Source organism: Microtus pennsylvanicus, chromosome 7, assembly GCF_037038515.1.
Source record: "Microtus pennsylvanicus isolate mMicPen1 chromosome 7, mMicPen1.hap1, whole genome shotgun sequence".
Lineage (NCBI taxonomy): Eukaryota > Metazoa > Chordata > Mammalia > Rodentia > Cricetidae > Microtus > Microtus pennsylvanicus.
In genome coordinates, this window is record NC_134585.1 from 12,222,770 (window position 1) to 12,246,482 (window position 23,713).

Genomic DNA, 23,713 nt, shown 5'->3' on the forward strand with positions numbered 1-23,713 from the left:
GAGCTTCCAGGACGTGTCCTGTCTTCACCACCTCCCTCCTGCTTTAGAAGCACTGGACTATAGATTTCTGTTATTGCACCCAACTTTACAATGGTTCCTTGGATTCTATGTCCTTACACTTATATGGAAAGCAAATTTGCCCTTGAGCTACTACCTCTCCAAAACCTTATTTATGTTTTAAATAATTCCTGTTGTGAATTATCTGGCATTGCCTAAGTGGAGGAGCTTTGTACTGCCTCAACTTGAAGAGCCACGCTTCTTGAAAGCCCCTGGGAGGCCTGTCAAATTCTGAATGGAGATGGAGGAGGGGTGGACAGGGAGGGAGTAGATGGAAAAGCGGAGGGAATGGGATGAGAGGAGGGAGAGGAACCTGATTGGTATGTAACATAAATGAAAAAAAGTTATTTAAATAAAAAATAAATAACTTTAAAAACTATATAATTGGAAAGCATCAGAGGAAAATTCTACCCTATGTGTTGAAATTTTGGAGTGCCTTCAATGGGTGCTCTTGGTTCCACTCCAAAACTGGACAGCAAGACCTTCTTGCTCAAGACACTAGATCGTCGAGTCACAGAACATGGAGCAATCAAGCTAGTATGGAATACTTAAACTACAATAAAAATAAGGAAAATAATCCCACAAACTATAAGGTAAACATATAAAGAAATTCTTTTGTAAAATGTTTTTATTCATTCTTTAAAAATTCAATACAATGTCCCCTTGTTTAGTAGTATCTAAATTTTAATATTGTTTTATGTGGGGGTCGGGAAGTGGCCCAAAGCTCCATACTACAATTGTTGTTGCAAATATATGCAAAAATATATAAACACAGCTTGCTGAGTTCATTTCGTATGGATTGTGTGGATAGGATTTCAGGGTTGGCCAGTTTGTATTGAATAACTAATTAGTATTAATGTTAAAAACCTGAGTGAATATAAGCAGTTTTGGCTTTTGAATAATAGATTTCATTACCTCAGAATATAATCTCCACAGCTTAATGAATCATGAAGACAGTATGGTATTTTAAATTTTTTTTGACAGATTGAAACAGTTTGGTTAACAATAAAGACTTTAAAGTGTGGGATTTACTCTGCTAACTATTAGCATAACAAACCTTGAATTTTTCTTATGATAATGATAAAATAACCTTGCTTTATGCCACTGTATTTAATAGGAAGAAATATATATTTTTCTTCCATCACATTGTCAGGTTAAATAGCCAGTGAGAACAGCAGCCTGTTTGCACTGGATGTTTTGCTATCCTGTAAAATTCTCTCATTTTTGTAGGAACATATGTTAAAATTGTTCTGTTTCTTATATTCATTTAAAATTTCATTTTTCTACCTGATCAAAGCGAGGCCTAGTTAATTGTTATTTTTTAAACTACTGCCTTCATCAAATGGATAAATCTTAGATCATACTTTTGTTGTTATTTTCCAAGAGTAATCTTAAATATAGAACATAAGGTACAGGCTATTTTTTGACCACAGAGACTCAATTTCAGAGGAAAATCACACAAATCTATGTATGCTTTTGACTTACAGGAATAGCAATGCAAAAGTAATGTTACATGTCTGGGTCAGCATCTCTACATTTCTTATAGGGCCTCAGCACTTTCATGAATAAAATGTTCTTAAGTAAAATACTTCTCTACTATTGTTTAGTTCAAAAGAATCTCTAGTGCATGAAATCTCAGAAACATAGAATATACATTTAATAATCTAATATATAATGGGGAAGGAAGACAGAGATAGACACAGACAGAGAGAAAGAGAGAGAGAATAAAAGAGACAGAGAAATGTTAAGATTCCTAAATTTCCTCAGATTCTATGCTCTATGGAACTATAATCTCTATTCTTTTGTTCTCTAGACCTCTGTAAAACCTTATTGAAGATGTTTATGAATGGAAGTATCTCCTCCTATGGTGATTTGAGTGGGAATGGTCCCATAGACTCACAAGTCTAAATGCTTGATATCTGGTTGGAACTGCTTTGCAAGGATTAGTGAGCATGGTCTTGTTGGAAAAGGTATGTTCTTGGCAGTGGTCTTTGAAGTTTCAAAACTCATAACAGACAGTCCCTGTTAACTTTCTCTCTGCCTTGTGCTTGTGGATCAGACGTGTGCTCTCAGTAGCCCCTCCCATATTATACTTGCCTGCCTCCTTCCATGTTCTCAGCTGGGATGGTTATGGACCCATTTTCTGAAATATAAGCCAATAAACACTTTCTTCTATAAGTTGCCTTGATCATGGTGATTTAGCACCTTCGTAGAAAAGTAATTAAGTAACCCCTCTAAGCAAAGGTCTGTCTGTTTTCCTGTAGGATGTGTTTGCTTCCCCAATAAACAAAACTTAAGCCATCAAATCCTGTCCTCAATAAGTGGAATTTGCATTGATTTACTGTTCATATTTAATTAAAGTCCAAAGAAAAAGACTAGAATGTAGGTGTTTAGTAGACTAGATGCTTTCAGGATTTCAGAAGAAATTTAAGTAGCAGAAACAAAACAGAAACAGCTCCGAGATCAATGTTAGATTGCAGTTTTCATTTGACTCCCGAAGAGAACTCAAGAATTAGAAAGAAGCGTAAAGGGCTTGGCTGGGTTTCTTTTTTCTGGCCCTGCATGAGGGACTGTGTGTCTGGGCATTCTTTCAACTCTTCTTTCTTTACTTTCATCTAGTAACAGATGAGGAAAATATCAACTGCTGAATCTGAGCAATGCTTAGTGTAATAACTGGGATGTGGTAAGGATTAACTAGTTTAGAAGTCTAATCCGTGAGATCAAGCTCAAAGTCGTAGGGCCCCGAGATTGTGTCTCAGCCTTTGCAATATCTAATTACAGAAACACACTGGGTATCTTAGAGTAGCTTGTCAAAAAATCAACATTTCCTCTTGGTGCATCTTTCTCACTGAGCGTCACGAGATTCTGTGTCCTCGATTTTATGATAACGATGTAAAATTACAGATTATTTTTACAACCCTGACATGTAGCAGAATTTATCAGGGAATTTATAAACCAGATGTGTACCATCCCACCCCAAATTTGTTGATATGGATTACCTGAGGAAAGGTGTTTAACAAATATTCCCTAAAGAAATCAATCATAATCAAATTTGAAACTTTGACCACACTCATATGAGGAGTTCCTTGCTATTTTACATATTTTCTAGGTTTATTGAACACTCAAACTGTTAATAACTTAAAATCAGAAAATAAGATTTCACCTAGATTCACTGAATTCATATCTTTGTATAGTAACACCCTAGTGCTTAAAATTTTCATGAGATTTCAAATGGTTTGCTCTTAACCATATTAAATATGCTGCATTTTTAGCTTCCTGGGACCAGAGCATATTTCCTTAGTGACAATACTGCATATTCAGCAAAGTATGAACATTTAGAAGAATGCACATGTATAAAAGAAGGCAGTTATAGCGGTCATTCCTTTCTTTACGAAGGTATTGCACAAAGTATTGCAGGCAATGAAACTGGACACCACATACCGCTGTGGAGCAATTTATTAGACATCTTTCAAGTCATGGGAGAGTATTGTTGGGTAAGTTTGAAACTGAAGGTCAAGATCTTAATAATTGCTCTGTTACAAGTGACAAGCACTTGGCATATTTAAAAAACACCAGTGAAATATCTTCATCTTCTAAAAAGGAAAATAAATTTCTTTATACAGTTGGCTCTAGTAAAATTCCTAATATAAATATACCAGCTATCAGGTAAATATATAAAAATATTTTGTAATATGTTTTTGTTAATTACCTTTAAATTAACCTTTAAAAATTCAAGACAATGTACCTTTGTTTTGTATTATTTAAATTTTAATTAAAATACATTCATAACACTTCTCCTCATCTCTGTTCTCCCTTCAACACCTTCAGTGCCCCCTCCCTACAACCTTCCACATATCTCCATATCATTCTCTCCTATTTTGATGACCTACTTTTATTATTACTGTTGCAAATATATGCATAAATATATAAACACAACTTGCTGAGCCCATTTAGTTTTCTGTTTCTTATACTTATTTAAAATGTATTATAAAAACCAGGGGAACATTTTTAAGACACAAAAAGGCAGTTGCATCTATAAACTCACAGGTGTTGTGACAACATACAGAAAAACAACACAAGCTAAAGCCAGAAAAACTCCAGTATGGAGAACGACAATAGGCACGTAGTTCAGTCCCTATATGAGAAGCTATTGGGAGAGGGAGAGTCAGTATTCTTTAGCAATACAGTTCCTAGAAGATTGGCCACACTCCAGTAGAAGGCTAGATATTTAGTAGCATATGGACAACATAAATTGGACTTGATTGCTTAAAAGAAAGAAAGAAAGAAGAAAGAAAGAAAGGAAGGAAGGAAGGAAGGAAGGAAGGAAGGAAGGAAGGAAGAAGAAGGACATTAAGGATGGGTAGGACAGGGGAGGTGGATCAGGAAGGAATTGGGGGAAGGTTGAATATGATCAAAGTATATTATATGAAATACTTAAAATACAATAAAAATAAGAAAAATACTGCTGTAGGATTTTCTATCACCAGTAGCCCCTAAGTTACCTGCCCACTTAGGCATCTTATACTATATATGCCAATGTAAAGCACAAGGCTGGCCTCTTTTCCACTGCGGGGCTTGGTTGCTGTTCCCCATACTGTCAAAGGATTGTGATCTGTGAGTCTACCCCTAAATAAATAGCCTTTTATTATATTCAATTCTGAGCTAGTGTGGGATTTCTTTTTTAGCGTCCTTCTTTAAAATACATTTTTTCAAATTATTTATTGCTTTATTCAGTAGTCTATTGATGAAGATTAAAGAAATTTAAACTACGACGTAGACATTTTCCCAGAATCACATGTACAGAGGAGATGATAACTAAACAATGGGTCTTAGGAGGTTGAGAAAGAAATAATTACAGTGCTCTGCTATGTAAGGCTAGAGACAACTTCTTGAAGTTGGAAAGGGGAATAGTTCTATTTTCTTGTTCTCAGGAGTAAATCTGATAATGTTCTCAAAGTGGTTGCTTTTAACCACTTCAAAATCCGTTTTCAGAAAGGAGATGAGAGAAGAGAGAGGAGAAGAAAGAAGGTCATGACACATGAATGAGCAGGAGGAGGTGGCCGGGAAGGAGTGGGACAATGTTCTTTGGAGATGTCACAACAATTGAAACAGTTAGAATTCTGCTTTTTATATTTAAGAATGTATATTATTAAGATTTCCCCACTTTCATTACTAAATTATCTCCAAAATAATTTAAAATTCATTGAGAAATAACTGTTGGACTTAAAAAAATCTAATTTTCCCTATGTGAGCAAGGTTGGTTATAAAACTATATAATAACTGGTTTACATTATACTTGCCCTAATGATCAAATTTTAACTAGTATTAATCACTCAGTATTCTCTAAGATCTAGTTTAAAAAATCTTTTTAATAAAAGCATTTCTACTCCCGTAAGAGTCGTGTCATGTATCCTAAAAACAATAGGATAATTTTGCAGAGGGCAGACTTCTTGAATACAAGAAGTGGACTATGTCCTGCATAGATAGACATTCATCTTTAGACACAAAAGTAAGAGATAAGAAGGCATAGAAGACTGCCAGAAGACAGAGGGATGATCTCCAATATATATATATATATATATATATATATATATATATATATATATATATATATATATATAAAGAAATTGGTCACCAAAGAAACAAACAATCCAATAAAAAATGGGGTATAGACCTAAACAGAGAACTCTCAACATAGGAATCTAAAATGGCTGAAAGACACTTAAGGAAATGCTCAACATCCTTAGCCATCAGAGAAATGCAAATCAAAACAAGTCTGAGATTCCATCTTACACCTGTAAGAATGGCCAAGATATAAAACACTGATGATAACTTATGCTGGAGACGTTGTGGGGTAAAGGGAACACTCCTGCATTGCTGGTGTGAGTGCAAACTAATACAGCTTCTTTGGATGCCAGTATGGCTATTTCTCAGAAAATTAGGAAAAACCTATTTCAAGAACCAGAAATATCACTTTTGGGTTTATACCCAAAGGATGCTCAATTGTGCCACAAGGACATGTGCTCAACTATGTTCATAGCAGCATTGCTTGTCATAGCCAGAACATGGAAATAACCTAAATGCCCCTTGAACAAAGAATAGATAAGTAAAATGTGGTACATTTACACAGAGCAGAAAACAATAATAACATCTTGAAATTTTCAGGCAAATGTATGGATCTAGAAAGCATCATATGGAGTGAGGTAACCCAGACCCAAAAAGAAAGCAGCATGCAATTCACAATCTAAAGAACCTAGACAACAATGAGGACACTAAGAGAGACATACATGGATCTAATCTACATGGGAAGTAGAAAAAGACAAGATCTCCTGAATAAATTAGGAGCATGGAACCTATGGGAGAGGGTAGAAAGGGAGGATAGAGCAAGGGAGGGGAGTGGAGAAAAATATATTGTTCAATAAAATCAATTTTAAAAAAAGGGGGCATGGAAGAAAAGTGTAATGGGACATTCAAGTCAAGCACACTCAGCTGCTAGACCGAAAAATGTGAATTTCAGGTTTCAGTAAACAGTTTTCTAAATAAATACATTTTAAAGTAATTTTCTATATGAATCATAAACAAGCGGCCTAATGCTAAATAAAGATGCAGCTACAGTCTCCATGCAAACAGCTTAATTCATAATCTTCCTAGCTGTGGTCATCCTATATCATTATATTATCTTTATTGTAGTCTCATAATCAAGTACCAGCATATGCAAGCTCTTCGAGGGCTGATGTTCATTTTGGTAATTAGAAAAACATGTGTCACCCATCAAACTGAGGGTGAGTAATGGTCAAATCTCAGAAGTTCTTGTCCTGGAAGTAAACCGAAAAATACATTATGGGTTTCTCTAGCGCTCATCCTATTTATTTTTATATAACTCTTTATTCAGTTTATTTGGCAGGAAGACAGACAGAGAGACAAACAGACAGACAGACAGACAGACAGTATCATGATGGTTCTGTGGAAAGACCGGGTCCATATAGCAGAGTGAAGTTCTCTTCTTATATGATTTAGGGGAAGGGGGATCTATACCATGTGATTGATAGGCACTTTATAGGTTCGTGGTCAATTGTCTTTGATGGCTGCCAACTGGGAGGGTAGGATTCTGTTTACAACATGGGCTATGAAGGTGAGAAGAGAAAGACTCTAGAACTATATATTAATGGGCTAATTTTGTAAAATGGCATGGTCCTGGCTAATACTGAGTGAGCAGGTAAGTGCCATTTATTCCGGTGATGGCTGAAGGGTAATTGTGGGTTTCGAGGTCATGTTAATGAGTGTCTGGATAGAAGTACAGGTCTTGGGGCCTGTGCTGTGTCAGACACCTTGTGGGATTAGAATGAACTAGCATAGATCCACCTCTGTTTCTCGGGGTTGTAACCTAATACAGGATTTAAAAATTATTCTAATTTTTTTAAAGGTAAAATGTACTCTCAGTTTATAGGAAAAGTAGCTCAATGTTCCCTTTCTGTCTCTCCCTAGATCGTGGCTGAAAGGCTGAGTTCAACGTGTCCCAGCTCTTTTAATGTAAATACAGTGACGTGAGTTATTCACATAATAAGACATTTCTCTCGCTTAGGGAAGCAATGACTGCAGTGTCACAGAAAGTCGGTCCCAGAATAAAGAAGGCTTTATTTCCTTTCCTGCGACCTTCATTTTAACCAAGAATATTTTCAAACATTGAAATTTAAATCAAAAGCAGATAGGATAAATTCACATTACTATTTAGTGCTGGGGGCAACAGCAATTCAACAGCATGCATTTATAAGACTGGAGCTCCAAGGATGACCTGCGCAGCCTGGCACAAGAAGGAAGACTGGCGTAGCATCATATAAATGCTTAATTCATAACAGCCATTCAGCTGATCGCCACAAAAAATAAATAGTGATTTCTAATCAGGGAAATAATAAGGTCAGCAGCTTAATATTACATGAAATGATAATAATTATCTCTAATTTCAAATTGTTGATATTTTAGTCTCCTCTCAATGTAATCATGAATTTTAATTGATTTTGACTGTAAAAAAGAAAGGTATTGGCAGGTAGTCAAAAAGTAAAAGAAAAAACAAATGTCCCACGACTTTTCTTAACATTTTGAAGTTGTCATAATGACATAAATAGTATTTCTACTCTGGGGACTCATCGTAGAAAAATTAAATGGTATTAACTTACAGGAACCCACCCATAGTGGAGCATTAGTTGAAAGACATTAAGATTCAAGATGTCAAAAGGATATTCAACCAATGCAAACAAGTCATTTTTATACTCATTTATCTTTACAGGACAGAAATCCCAATAGAGGTATAAATTAATCCTGATAGATTAAAATATCAAAATTAACATGAAATTATATTCTATAAAATTCATTTACTACCTAGAAACTCACACTATTCAATCTACCACCACTGAGATGGTCACTAAGTCTTTTCTAGGGCAACATTTCAAGTTACTGGCTGTGGTTGCCAGTGTCTTCAGAACCCTAAATAAACATAATTGAACTCTTTAGGTCAGTGGCTTGGTAGGGCTTCTTCACTCATGTGCACACCTTGCCATTGTCACAGTACTAAGACTAACCACTAACTAAGCACATTTGCCAACAGTTCCATCAGGACGTACATCTCCAAAGGTGACCATTTTACCAAGTGGAGTACAGATATTTCCAAGTATTTATCTGAAATGCGGCTCTACTAGAATCATATCTTACCTCTGGATTAGCAATGTTTTGAATACAATGTCATATAATTAAGTAACCGGTGGTTGATTTTGATGCCACAACTTTGCCCAATTGTATTCACCTGCTGTTAATTTATGATTGAAAATGCCCAGTGTTCACCTAGGACCTTAGCTTCTGTTACCAGTGGTGGTGACACCAGTGAGCCACACTCTATGGCTTCACGTAGGAGCCATGTGGCTCTGTATTTGCACTCAGAATTGTAGCAAACAAGACTGTTGAGAGATGGGTAAGAGAAGGATTCTCTGTACTACAGGCTGCTAGATGAGCTCAACATCAATGAGAAATTAATAACATAGAAGACTTTCATGACGAATGTGCATGCATGGCATCTGTCAGAACCATTCTTCTAGCCTCATCCAAACACAGCAGCTGCCAGTCATCCGCCACTCAGGTTCCTTCGTGAAGTCTGGATTTGTTTATCCTATGAGTAGTATAACGTTTCTAAAGACAGAACCTCGTATCTCCAGTCTTCGCTGTTGAGGGCTGTACTCAGCACACTGCTTCCCTATATCCTTATCGTTCTCTGTATTCTTGCTGTCCTCTCCATTTTTTCCTGGTCATCTACCCCCAGCCCATGTGTGGATGTTCTGCCCTATTTTTTCTTGATACTTCCCAGTACAATTCTGTACTTCACATGACAACGCCAGGATATATACATAACTACACTTCAATAAGAGGTCTAAATAAACAACACGTGAGTGAGCAGCTGACATAATGACAGGCTTGTCGTGTGCTTTTATTCAGCTGTTTGGAATAAGAAAATGAGAATGCAAGCAAGAAGTCTCCTTCATGCATGTTCTGTTGCAATCAAGTTGATGGGAAGTTAAAGGTAGAAACATGGATGTAAGGATAAACCTGGTTTTGATTGGCAACCCACTTAGCTATATAAATATTCACAGGTAAAATCACTGATGAGCATTTTCATACGTTTTCCAAAGTAAATAAAGGAATAGTAAAACACCAGGAAAAGCAAGAAACTAGCTGCCAAAACATCTAAGTAATCAAAAGAATAGTTCAGTGATAATCACATCATTACTGGAAACTGAGGACCAAATTTTCCATAAAATATAGAAAAAAATACAGAATGCATAAAGCAGAAACATACAAACTAAAAGAAACTAACCAAATAGAACAAGATACCTACCATCTCCATCTCCAAAATAAATAAACCAAAACCAAAGAAAACAAAATGCTCTATTCTCCAAAATAGTAATCTCTATTCTACAAAATAATAAGAATAAATAAATAAATAAACTTATCTCTGATAAACACACTGGCAAGTAATTTTGATAGATTTTAAAGAAAGTGTGTTGCCACAACAATTGATTATCCACCATCAAATTGTCAGCTCTAAAATCATATATACAGCCAACACTATACAGATAAACAAGTTATATTTTAGAATATGTACACATAGGCATGTAATAACAATTAATGAAAAGCGAGGGCCAGTAATTTGAGACAGAGGAAGTAGGAATATAAGGGAGGGTTTAGAGGGAGGAAGGGAAAGGGAGAGATGATGTGGTTGTGTTACAATTTTAAAAATACAACAAAAAAGAAAGTCTGCTAGGTATGATATGTTGGTACGTTTCCATATTCTATTTAACAAGCCCATTTGTAAAGCTGAGAGTACTTCAGTGATGCATTGGATAACAATATCCAAAACCATTATTACTGAAAGTGTTGTGATTAGGACATTTCTTTATTTGATATAAAGAGCAAGTGTACACTGCTTGCTTGAAATTATGTAAAAGAAACACATAGATTTCTAAAGTATGTATAGATTGAATATAGTCAGTCACTACTTTAGTGTTGCTTGATCCAAATGTGAAAAGTACATGTGGTTGAAATACTGCAGGAATTATTTGGCACATAAGCATTTTCTTAATTGCTATGGGAGGCACTTTGAGACTAAAGCACTTCAAAAGGTGATGGCATTATTGGGTTTCCTCAAGTAATTGCTAGGAACCTACATATTGTTGATTTCTATAATCTTTTCAGAGGTGATAACTTTGACCCATTTCACATTCTCTGTGTCCTTAAGGGAAAATTCACAATGTAATTCTCAGAACCCCGAATCACTAATCTGCCTTCTGATCCCAAGGACCACAAGTTCTCAATGCTATGTGTGAATGTGACTTGGAAGAGAAATGACATGGGCTGAGGGCGAGCATAATCTAAAGCCTCCAGAAAGTGGAAGTAAGGACAGCTAACCCTGGAGACCCATGCTTAAGATGGTTCTTGGAAAGACCCGCCAGGTGCTGCACTTCAAAGCTAACAACTTAACTGCACTGCATCTGCCAGCAGCCACTGTGTCTAAATGACCTCTGCCTACGCACTAGGGACTGTAATACCAAACAAGCCAAACCTAAGCAGTGTAGTGGATGGACAAAGAGGAAGAGGAATCCCTCTCATAACAATGCAGCCCTGCACATGTGCCTAAACATGGGCGATCTCTGATTTTTCTGTTATTTTAATTGACATCTCTTGGGAGCTGTGAACCCCTTAGATCTTGAATTTCTTGTAAACAACTTGTAACGCTTGCAGCTGCTCTCAAGCACGAGGCCTTCAGGAGTTCCTGATGGCAGAGGAGTGGTTTCTGGGTGGGTTCAGCTGGAGCGTAGCTATCGGTTAAGGATTTCTATATAAGCGGCTCTGGTACACAATAAAGGAAGCATTCTTGTTCAAGGATGACCCGTCTCTGTGTGTCTTTGTGTGTTTCAATCTCCAGCCCCTTGCCTGGTTCACAAACTGTATGGTAGTGCATGGAGCACAGATGGGCGTGGTGCACTACAGACATCTTCTACCCCTGAATCCTTAATGAGTTTCAAAATCAGTGTCAGGACCACTGAGTTGCATAGGAACATTTTGTTTCACAAGGAATCAATCATTAGATTAGGCTGACTGGCTCATGTGGAGAATTTCCTAATCTAGTGAAAAACTATGGTAGTAATGTTATTTCCTACAGGTTATAAGTGACCAACCCCGTCTCTTATCTTGTGTGGTAGTACCCTGGCCATTCTTGTCACCACTGGTTTGATATTCCTACAGTTTATGCAAATGAAAGAATTACTCTATCTAGCCATTGCCATGATGGCTGATGACTTAAATGCTGAATTTATAGAAAGTCACTCACTGTGATAGTTTCACTTAGGAGTAATGGGGTATATGTGCTACATGATTCAATTTGACATAATTCAGGCTTCCTTTTATAATGCACACAGTTAACATCAATATTAGAATAAAAAAGCACATACATAGCAGAAGCTGATGCTTCTTTCCTTAAATATGATAGATAACTCTACAAATTAACCTTTTCATCATCTTTAATAATCACAATAATACTAGAATCATAAAATTTAAAGTGCAATGAAGCAGTCACTAATATTTACAGTTATTTCTCTCCATAACAAAATACTTCAGCGCGGAGGTCATTTTTATCCTTGGCCTGCTTTGTGTGTGTCTTCTTTTCCTCCTACTGGGGCCATTCCCTTATCTCCTAAAATCCCATTGTTTACTTGAACTTAAGCCAAACCTGAGGATATGACTAATTTGAGAAAATACAGAGCTTTCTGAACTTCTAATAAACTTAGAGACCATTTGAGGAGATAAATAACAGTTTGTTTATTTACGAATACTTCGAAACCTTCCTCTTTTCCTGTCAGTTCAGCTACACTTGCAGACAGATGTTACCGCTGACCTTTCGGGAAGCATCCTCCTACACGAATGAAACACGCACAATGCGCAGCCCTGTACACAGCCTCCTGGTGATGGACACAGCCAAATGGTTTCGCATGACAACAGCCATCACACAATAGTAATCATGAGGGCAGTTAAATATATGGGGGAGCCTGACATGATAATTTTATAATTCACAGGAAAATGAGTCCTTCATCATTGTGAGCTGCTTTCACTGTAAACAAAGTAATTCAGAGAGACTTGATGATGAGTTGGGTAGGAAATAGAGCAATGCTGATGGATGAGTTTGAAATCAGGCTTTTAATGTTAGGTAGCATCCACCAAACCGCTAAAGTTATACAAAGGCTCATTCTTTTTTCCTGCAGTTAGAAATGTTAGGACTCTACAACCTTATAGAATAAAATAAGATTTTTTTCTGAGTTATCCAAATGTTAGAATTACTATGTTGCATCAAAGGCCAGTGGTTTGACATTGACATGGACTAACTTACAAGCATATTATAATATCATATCTATATTACAATATCGTATCTATTTAAATACATTGTAAGATAGCACGATCCTTGTAAATTAGCCCTAAGAAATTTTTGTCCTTGTTTTTTGAGCAGAGTGTCACTATGTAGCCCTGACTAGCCGGAAACTTGCTATGTAGCTAAGGCTGACCTTGAACTCACAAAGACTCGCCTATCTATGCCTCAGGAATGATGCAATTAGAAGGGCATACTACCACCCCTGAATCGCCAAAATTTTAGTTTCTTCTGTTGTTACAATTTGTCTCCAAGTGAAGAATCTCTTGTAAAGAACTCTAGTTTTTGTTTATTTAAAATTGTCTTTTGTTCATTCCAATTTTGTTAGTAACTAGTCTTTGCTCAAGAATTATCCCACAGTTTTGTGTAAATATACTCAGAGAGAGAGAGAGAGAGAGAGAGAGAGAGAGAGAGAGAGAACTAAGTTTCTCTGGCTGACAATAGTTTTGTAGAGCAATGTGGCAAATGCACTTGCTGAGTTACCATAATACATACTTAACCATAAAAAATAATCTTTTCAAATGCACATGTAGGAAATACAAACTCTGATATATTTTTCAACAGCTTATGATCTGAGTCATCTATCTTATTTAAATGTGGAATTTAATAAGTAACACAGATGCTTGATTTGAAATAATTGTATGATTATAGAAATTTGATGGTGGGAGGAAATGAGAGAGTGGGGGGAAGGGAGAAGAAGAGGAATACAGAAAACATCAAATCATAACTACCACTGTTTTATATTAGTGGTCTATCTTTAACTCATTGAAAAGGCCATGACCCAGACTGGGCTCAGGTGAGAGCCTCAATATTTATAAAGGTCTTTCTGAAATATTTGCAAACATTTTCCCATTTGCTGGATCCTGGAAAATCAGGATACATAAGAGTTTATTACTACCTCTGAAAATAGGAAAGAAGAAATTGACACAGTGTTTCATATCAGGACTAAAAGCACCTGGATTAATGGGAAGTCTTTTGGGTTTCCTAGACTATGAACACCATGTCTTGAGCTGTGCCCTGAGAGTCTCACAGGGAAGGGGATTGTGCACATGACAGGCTCTGGCAGAGATGCATCTGATCTCAATAGTTTTATAAATTTCGTGTAAAAAGAAAAATGCAAAACATTTACTGTCGGTTGATATTTATACCGTGTGTTGATGCTCAAACAGCTTTGGCAGCAGTCTGAGGACTTGGCAGTTTTTGTAAAATATGTCAAGAAAGAAGCACAACATCCTCATGCTGCCTTAAACAGCAGAGCTAACCTCTCTTCACACACCAGTGCAGCCTTGACAATATCTCCCAGCACCGTATAGAGAGCCAGGGCTCAGTTAGCACTAATGGAGAAAGGCACCCGTAATGTGGCATGACCTGCAAGCCCTGTAGAGTCACATGCTAGCACAACTTCCTTTAGTAAAAGCAACTATTTTATTTCAGCTCAATTTTAAGTACAAAGGAATTGGTTAAAAATAAGTAAAGACATACATAGACATTCTGGCATGTTCATTAGCTTCATTCTTCTGCTTAAAAAAGTCAAACATGCATCTTCAAGAAATATAGGTTTGCTCTGAATAGAAATAGTTAACTTTAAGAAAAGCAAAGATCTACTTATTAAAAAGAGTCTCTTCCTATTATAGCACTTTAATACATTTTTTCCTTTGTATATAATTATAATTTAGTTCCAACTTATTCAAGCTGGCCACAATTACTCACTCCATATGTTTTCATTGTAGATGGATGGAATTAATTTTTAAATAACCAAAATACATTTTCATAATTACCTAATATGTTAAAAATAGTGTTTGTTCTTAACATTTTTTAAAGGGAGGCCAGCGACAGTGCAGATACTCCAACTGCTTACAAAGATCGTGGATGAAAGGAGAACTTAATAGTGATTTCTCAGGTAAGTCAAAGGGGCAGCCTTCAAAAATAAATCCATAATGAATTGTAGGTTATTGTTATAATGTTATGTTGCTTTAATGCTGGTTAATGTTCTCAAAGCAAGTCTCAATAGAATTGCAGGGGGAAAACCCATTTTTTTTCAATGAGCCTCTTGACACAATTCCTTTTTTAAAGTGTAATTCCAGAAGAAAACTCTCTTAGGACAGGAAGTACACTGGCAACAACCCAGGAAAATCACTTAGATGGACAGTGGAGAAAATGCTCAGAACGCTCTCACCCAGCATGGCCCCAAACATCATCTCCATATGACTGAGAGAGGAGGGTGTTTTATGACTATTTTAAAAGTTCAAACACATGAAGAATGAGAATTCCGGAACAAAATTGCGTATATTTTTGATTTTGAGAAATCATATTGTTTTATATACTGCAGGATGGTTCACTATTATTCCTAATGACTGCAGACAAGATGAACAAAGTCCATGTTCGGGCTACTTCCCTGTTGGCAGCGTTAGTTCTCTTTCCACTCTACGTGGATTCCCTGCTACCCATGCTCAACCACTGTGTCTCACTGTGTCTTCATCTTTACGAGATTCCATATAGCACTCACAGTGTGCTTCCTTCTTTGGAGGAACACACTGCATTTCAGTCAGATAATTCTACGTGTGCCTGTCAATTCTCCCTATTTACAGAAGCATCCCAGCACATGTAAGATTCATGCTTGTGCTAACTCAGATAAGTCACTGCTCATACAGAACTAAAAACTATATTCATCACTAGAGTCCTTTGTGACATAACCAAATGAAGCATTTCTAGAAGTGATATATTTGAAAGCCTTGGACCGAAAATTAGAGATGAATCATTTATGGACTTTGATTTAAAAACATTTTATGTGAAGTCTCTGAGCATATCAAACCAAATGTTAAATAAAAAGGAATTCTTATTATAGAAAGTATTGGTAAATAAAGGACTCACTCACCATTCCGGCTCTCTTCATCAATGGCCACGATGGTAGCTGGCGGGCCTCCCCTAGCTAGTTTGCAATCTAGAGAAAAGATAATCAAAGACTGTAATTGACAAGTGCACAAGAACTTACTCAAGATATAGAGTGATATTTAAAAACTACAACCAACTCAATACACAACATTCCAAGTGTTTTACTAGTAAAAGAAAACATTTTCGAAGGCCCGCACAAGTTCTATGACACCAAACCAAACACTGCTTAAACCTTTACTGTGAAACCAACAAAGATGACTGGGAAAACAGTTCTTCTGGACAGAGCTAATGGAATGGTAATCTGACGCAGAGACGTAACATAGAGAAATGATTAACTAGATAAGCCATGAGAAAGCTTCACAAGAGAAACAAACATAATTGGAAATTAATTGTGGTAAAGGGTATAATTAAAGAGAGTAGATGGAATTTGAATAATGCTCTAAAAACAATAAAGGGAAAATGGACAAGCAAGGGGTGCCATGAGGTGGGGGTTATTTTAAGTCACCTTACCCTCATATTGCCAGTCTGGAGTCAAAGGACGGAATCAGCAGTGGGGGCAGATCAGAAAACAGAAGAAAGAAAGGAAGAAAGGATACACGTATATATTTAGCGGGAAGTTTACAGATACGTAAAATTCATTCTATGATAATAGATGAATTACCTAGTGAATTGTGGAAAAGGAATACATCAGATTTTATAGTACTAATCTATTAACATGAAAATTAGATAATGTATACATCCAATAATTAGCATAGAATTATAGCAGTGACAATCACACAAAATACATGTATACAGGGTTTTTTTAAGATATTTAAATTTCTTATAGAGTTTTTATCTTTACATTGAAATCTTTGGAGTAATGTCTATCAATCAGAAGTGGTCATGAATTCATATTTTAAACACTCACCTTGCCTCATTGAACTCAACAATGGCTCTAAAAATAACATTATAACATTCTCAAGTTGACTATGAAGGCTAAGTTCTCAAGCTGCCACGTGTACTTTTCAGAGGCAAAGACCCTTTCTGGAGAATCCAATAGGCTAAGGCGGATTTACGACACATGGATATGCATGCTGGAAAGTAATGTGACACACGTGGCTAACATGTATGTGCTATCTGGAAGCAATTTCAAGTTTTCTCATAAAAAATGTTTCCTGCCTTTTATGCATGTCGGGGCAGGTCATGCAGTCTTTGGAAGCCCAGTTCTGTGAGGTAAGTGCGCATTTTCTCTTTTGAACTGAAAAGACTGGGAGCTCTGCAGCTTTTTCTCATCTTCGCCAGTCTCTTCAGAGTTCCTGCCATGCTAACTCTCTACTCCTTTCCCAGCTTCCTGCACCTCCCCACAGCTTGGCTCTGCCTATCCCCTCTGTTCTTACAGAGCAATTATTACCGGCCTCCCACACGCCCTGTTCCTAGGTATATCTTTTCATTTCATGAGATCTACCTGCATGCAGTTCATAATAGAGTTAAAAGAAGGTATTTTTTTTGCCAAAACATATTATGTGCTTTGTTTGAAGTAAAGAGAAACTCTGAATAACCATCTAAGATTTTCCTTCTCTTTCCCAACTAAGGCTTGAATCAATGGGTCCCTAAGTTTTCCCGTTTTAGTAGTTCAATGTTTTGTATTTGGGTTGTGAGCTTAGCCTTCAATGCCTTAGGCATTTCTCCAGCCTCCTAGTCTTTGAACAACAGTGACAGGAAGTGGTGTACATATGGAAATATGGTACACGGGGACAATGGGAGAATCATCCCCAGAAAGATTTAATATAGTTCTCCTAGAACCCTAATAGTTTCCACAAGACAGAGGTGATCTGAAGTGATGAACCTAGCTTTGATGCTCCACCCCTGTCTTCCTTTGTCATGAGATGGTCTCTTCCCTGTCTCGTACTCTTGCCATTGATGTGTCTTTTAGTAAAGACTGAAAGTCTGGCAGATGGGCAGTGGAATCCTCATGTGTGGGCCTCCCAAATCATGCTTAAAAGAAAATTCTTCATAATTTCCTATCCTAAGTATTTTTGTATGAAAACACCACTGTGTATCTCATGGGAACAAAGGTATTTAGTAGAAAGAGTTGAGACCAGAGGAACAATAACATCTAAACACAGGTAGAGTTCAATGCCGTGCTTGTGGAGCCAATTATTTTTCTTAAGTCACTAATGACAGAAATAAGTGAATGGATACAGTGACAACTAATTTGTGTGGCGAGACAGATGGACAATGAGAAGGAGAAGGGGTTGAAGCACGGAGGAGTGGGAATCCCGATGCATCCATGAAGAGGGAGGTTGTAGATTGCACTTGTCTTTTCAGCTACATGGGAAGAGCATGTAATCTCCAGGACTGTTACCTTCACCCATGTATTGAAATGGCCTAAAACCATGACAGATACAGAGAATGGGTAAAACTGTCACATTCTAGAGTGAAACTGGAAGAGGAAGAAAGGTATTTAATTAATAAGATATTCAACAGGCAGGATGAAAGAAAAGGGAAGAAATTAATGTATGTAACTACTAAACTTTAATTGGTTTGCTTCTTGTTTATAGCTAACAAGATGGCTCAACTGGAAAAGGCTCTTGCCATCAAGCCTACAAAACTGAAATCTATACATGTGATGTGGTGGAAAATGAGCCAAATCCCTCAAGTTGTAGGAACGAGATCACTATACACATAATGACATGCATAGGCCCACGCATAAGCACAAGCAAGTGAGTAAATAAAAAATAACACATTTTAAAGAAAGGAGAGATCTTAACATAGCTAAACCAAAACCAAAGGGGAAAAAAACAAAAAAAATAGAAAGAAAGAAGAAGAAGGAGGAAGAGGAGGAGAGGAAGAGAGAGAGAGAGAGAGAGAGAGAGAGAGAGAGAGAGAGAGAGAGAGAGAGAGAGAGATTTTTAAACCCAGGCCTAGTTGGTACACAGTCCCTGGTTCAAGGATCATTTCCTAGACATACTTAAACATATATGTTTAATGCATTAATCTGCTGGAAGTTCATTTTCCCCTTGTCCTTCCCCATAGTAATAGAAAAAGCCACAAAGTAAGGGTTTAACTCAACTTTTTCTAAGTTAGATCCTTTATCGGGCTCCCATTTTCCACTAATAAGTTACCATGTCCAACTGATACTTCAGGATTGGCCCAAGCCCATTTTTACTTTATTACTTTTAAACTCAGAACACTAATGTGTTTGTCAGACACATAATCTATTAATAACACTATTCAAAGCAGCTCAAGTGTTTGTTTTGAAATGATGCATTCATGAAAGTATAATTAGCTCTGAAATGCACGAAAACATTTTTAATAACAAGTTTATTTAAAATCGTCTTGAGAAGAAAGTAATTTTGGATAGACTAGATAAGGACTTTTTGAGTGTAAAATACCCTAATTGAAATAAAAGGGAACACTAGGAGGCAATTTGAACTTAGCTGTTCTCTATGGCCTGTGAAGAACCCACCTGCCATGAGAAAGGTGAGTTAGTTGGTGGTGAGGAGTCCTGGGAAATGGGCTTCTCCCGTCTGTTTACTTTACTCTTCACCATATTGGTGAAACCACATATTTATCTTCCGTGGTGAAAACTTTCAACCTCTTAGGGCCTTACATATTTCCAACATTTTATTTGCTACTAAATGTGAGGTGTGAATGCCAACATCTGGGATCAAGGTGGCTTATTCTACAGACATGTCTTCATGCTAAATGTATTCCAATTATCTGTCAATGACCTTATACAGCTGGTTGGTTGGTTTGAGAATCAGAAGGAAGTCCTAGATTGACATGTCATGAAAGGCGTGAGATTTGAATCCCAAGACTGGGCCAACACAAACTGGACTCCGCAGGAAAAGAAAGTAGATAAAAGAAGAAGAAATGTCAAAGTTGGGTGGGGAGGGAGAGGAGGGTAGAGAGGGTGGTAATAGGAAGTATTGAGCGAGGTGGGATGAATATGCTCAAAATACATTATATGAAATTCTCAAAGAAATAATAAAATCATTGAAAATGACTAATCATTTATTTCAGGTTAAAACTAAGTGTTTTGGTGGCCCAGAACTCAATGCATTATAATATTTATAGGAAAAAAATAAAATATGTTAAATGACCTACCAGATGCTAAAAGCATAAATCCTTTCCCTAGCTCTCAAGTGTATTTAGTGCATGTTCCAACTATAGGCAGAATCCAGGTGTTTTCTTCTCCTTAGTTCTTTCTCTTTCATTCAGAGCTAAACTCAATACATACTGACATTGCATGATTTTATTGCTCTTTCCTTTCTTCTTTCTTTCTTTCTTTCTTTCTTTCTTTCTTTCTTTCTTTCTTTCTTTCTTTTTTTCTTTCTTTCTTTTCCCATTTTTTACTCTTTGTGACTCATTTGTTCTTCACCTGCATCTTCTACTGATGTCAACTTATGCTTCACTTTGCCAGGAAAACCTTTGCTGGCCCCTGACTTGGTAGGAGTCCCTGATGCGCCCTCTTACAATTGCCTGTATCATCATAGCAATTTGAAATAATCTGATGTCAGGCACAGAAAATCTGTTAAAATCCTAGACCTTCTATATAATCCTATAGTGTGTCTTACAGATAAGACCACTTTATAAATTAACATTCCCTTTTGCCTCTTAACCTTTAAAATTTTCTAAAGTACAATAAACCGGGAAAAGATAGAAATTCACTCGTCTGAGGACAGGACTGTTGTTATCTCTATAACCAGAGGGTCTCCATTTCTCTAAAAAGGGAGAACATGCTTCTTTGTTACCATTATTCATGGCCTCCACTGGAGATTCATACACTGACTATCCAGTTGTCTGGATGAAACAAATATTATGGAATAAGTTACTCTGTCAGCAGTGAGGAAGTCTTTTGCATCATGATTCTGCTGAATTGTGCCATAAGCAAATAATGCATAAAGACTTCTGATACCCGGGCTTCGTAAAGCCTGAATGATGGCACACCCCTGAAACTCTATAGACTGAGATTTGTAATATAGCTTATATTAGTCACTTCCTTATCAGTATTATATAATTATCTGACCATATTAGATTCACCAAAGTTTTTAACTTACTATAATTATTTGATACAATTGTTAAATTAGAGAATTTTCATCTCTGTGGCAAACAAATACAAATTTAATTCACTCATCTAATCTTTAAGTTCAGTCATTTCTAGTTGAGATTGATAGTAAAGTGTATTATGCTTTGACATTTGAAATCTAATGTTTAATAATCTAATATGAAATAGAGGGGCATCGCTATTAAAGCTTTTTCAATGTTGACTTATTTTGCACATTAATCAAATTGTCTTCATTCTTTTGAATTTTTTAAAGAGAATTTTTAAAATTTGAATTTTTAAAGAGACCATTACAGAAGACCACAGCCAAAGAAAATGCAGAGTTGTGGTGCCCAGTCCAAATGGATTCAACTACAAAGCAATTCTCACACCTAAGGCTCAGGGGACATAGGGAAGATGTGGTGGAAAGATTGTCAGAGTCAGAGGATCAGAGGGTTTGCTGTGAGATATTTAAAATTGTACTTAAATATCTCTGATTTATACATAAGCAGGGAAGTTGCTGGAGGGAGAAGAAAATATATTTCATATGGCTAGAAGATAAACTTTGATTATATGCGGGTAGCAGAAGTTAACAGTTTTCATTATGCTATTTAATAGTTTATTTTTATTAATCAAAGTCAATTTACATGCATATACTCCATACTGGCCACTCTTACCTTCCACATCCCTGCCATCCCTGTCCACACTAGCTCCCACAAATCTCCGTCACATTTAGATTTTGTTTTTGTTACCCACTGATTTTATCAGGGCTAGTGTCTTAGTTAGGGTTTCTATTCCTGTGATAAATACCATGACCAAAAAGCAGCTTGGGAAGGAAAGAAAACATTTTGCTTACACTTACTAATGTTCATAATCCAAAAAAGTCAGGACAGGAACACAAACAGGAGAGGAACCTGGTGGCAGCAGTTGATGCAGAGACTATTGATGGGTGTTGCTTAATGAGTTGCTCAGCCTGGTTTCTTATACACAGGACCCCCTCCCACAATGTACTGGGCCCACCCACATCAATAACTAATTCTGAAAATGCCATTCCGGGTTGCCTACAGTTCAGTCTTATGAAGGCATTTTTTTTGTGTGTGTGTTGAGGTTCCCCCCTCTCAGATGAGTCAAATTTACAGAAATTTCTTCAGCACAACTAGCTGTGTGATAATGGATTTAGAACAACCCTTTGTAGTCCAGTGGGCTCAGAAATTTGTATAAAATGAAAGAAACTGATTATTCCTTTCAGGGAGTCTGTCAAAAGCCCATAGTTCAAAGGTAGAGGGTTGGGCTCCGAGAGCACCCCCCCCACTTCTTTGTCTGAATGTGGATAGGGATGTTCCTGTGTGGGTCCAGTGGAGATAACTATAGTTGTTAACTAACAACTACTATTTAACAATTAATTAACAACTAATTATTGCAACGGTTGCAGAGTCTGGCAGTTTGTAGTCCTTCACCTTATCTTCCTGCTCCAATATACTTGTCTCCCGTCTTCTACAACGCTCCCTGAGTCTTAGAGAGGGTGATATAGGGACTTGTTGAGGGTGGGGAGATGTTGCTCATTCTCTGCATCTTGGGCAGCTATGAGTCTCTTCCATCTTTATGCTATAGAGAATTAACTTTGAGGTTCAAGTATCAAAAGGGAAACATCTAGGGAGGAACAGACAGGGATTGGGGCAGAAAACAGTGAATCAAGGAAATGTGTAAAAGTGGTAAAATATCAATGAACACAAGACTGTTCACTGTTCCCCTATTCATTTCATCTTGTTATCTCAGGGTTTCCCTGGATACAGTAACTGATTAGAATCTGCGTAGGGTCAGCAAGCCAGAAAGCCATCGCTGGCAAGTCTGAACATGGAATTTCAACCCCCCCCCCCATAAATTAGCTTCTCTTCATATGACACCAGAGGGACAAAGTGCTAGCAATGTCTTTGTATGTCACCAGCTTAAACGTGATATTTTGCCATTTAATGAATAATTTCTTTCTGTATCATACCCACTTCAAAGAACAAAATAGAAGTCAATTCCAATAAGAAGTCTGATGTGATTCATTCTGAACAGAAAGAAAATTCTTACTGGCAAGTTATACATGCATATGTATAGCAAAAACTAAAATAGCCCTCCCATAGAGCAATGACATTTTCATGCATCTATCCCTTCCTAATATTCAACATATGAAGAGGAAAGATCTGTAAGTGCTTCTACTCACAAGCTCCTCTTTTAACAAGAACCTTACAAATGACTGAGACTTTGAAGACCTGCTGTTGCTTATGAGACTTGGGGGTAAAATTCTGTGCTTCCTTTCATTCATTTGTGTATCTCACATTTTACATACTGAGTAAGCCCAATGAACACTTTATTAAAATTGTGCTGCTCTTGGTCTATAAGCTGCATGGTCTTTCTCCATGTCAGCCTTCAATAGTACTGTAAATCAAATGTGTTTTTTTCCCCATACACAGAGACCTACACAGACTGAGAATGGAACTTCTTAGAATATCTAAAGTATGAGAAACATCAGTGCAGGTCTCTTCATAGTGTCTCACTTCCCTGTGCTGCTGGCCTACATAAAGGACAAAATGAACCTCCTCAGAATGTCTAAAGTACTAGCAATACAGACGTAGACCTCTTCAGGTTGCCTTACATTTTTGTGCTGTTAGACTTGGTATCCTCTTGATTTATGTTCCCTATGAAGCTTGGTAACGTTTCTACTGTTATTTGGTTATCCTTGGGGAAATAGTCGTTGCCATAATCAAAAGATTGTATCAGGACAAGAGTTC

The 23,713-nt window shown here is 36.9% G+C and overlaps 1 protein-coding gene across 5 annotated transcripts in view; it reads right to left on the reverse strand.

The window, feature by feature from the left end:
• Pcdh15 (protocadherin related 15) overlaps positions 1-23,713 on the reverse strand; it is a 595,973-nt gene that overhangs the window by 400,237 nt on the left and 172,023 nt on the right. For all 5 annotated transcript variants that reach the window (XM_075979991.1, XM_075979989.1, XM_075979992.1 and 2 more), the window contains exon 3: positions 15,894-15,959. In XM_075979991.1, the coding sequence (XP_075836106.1) occupies positions 15,894-15,959 (66 nt within the window). The remainder of the gene's footprint in view (positions 1-15,893; positions 15,960-23,713) is intronic.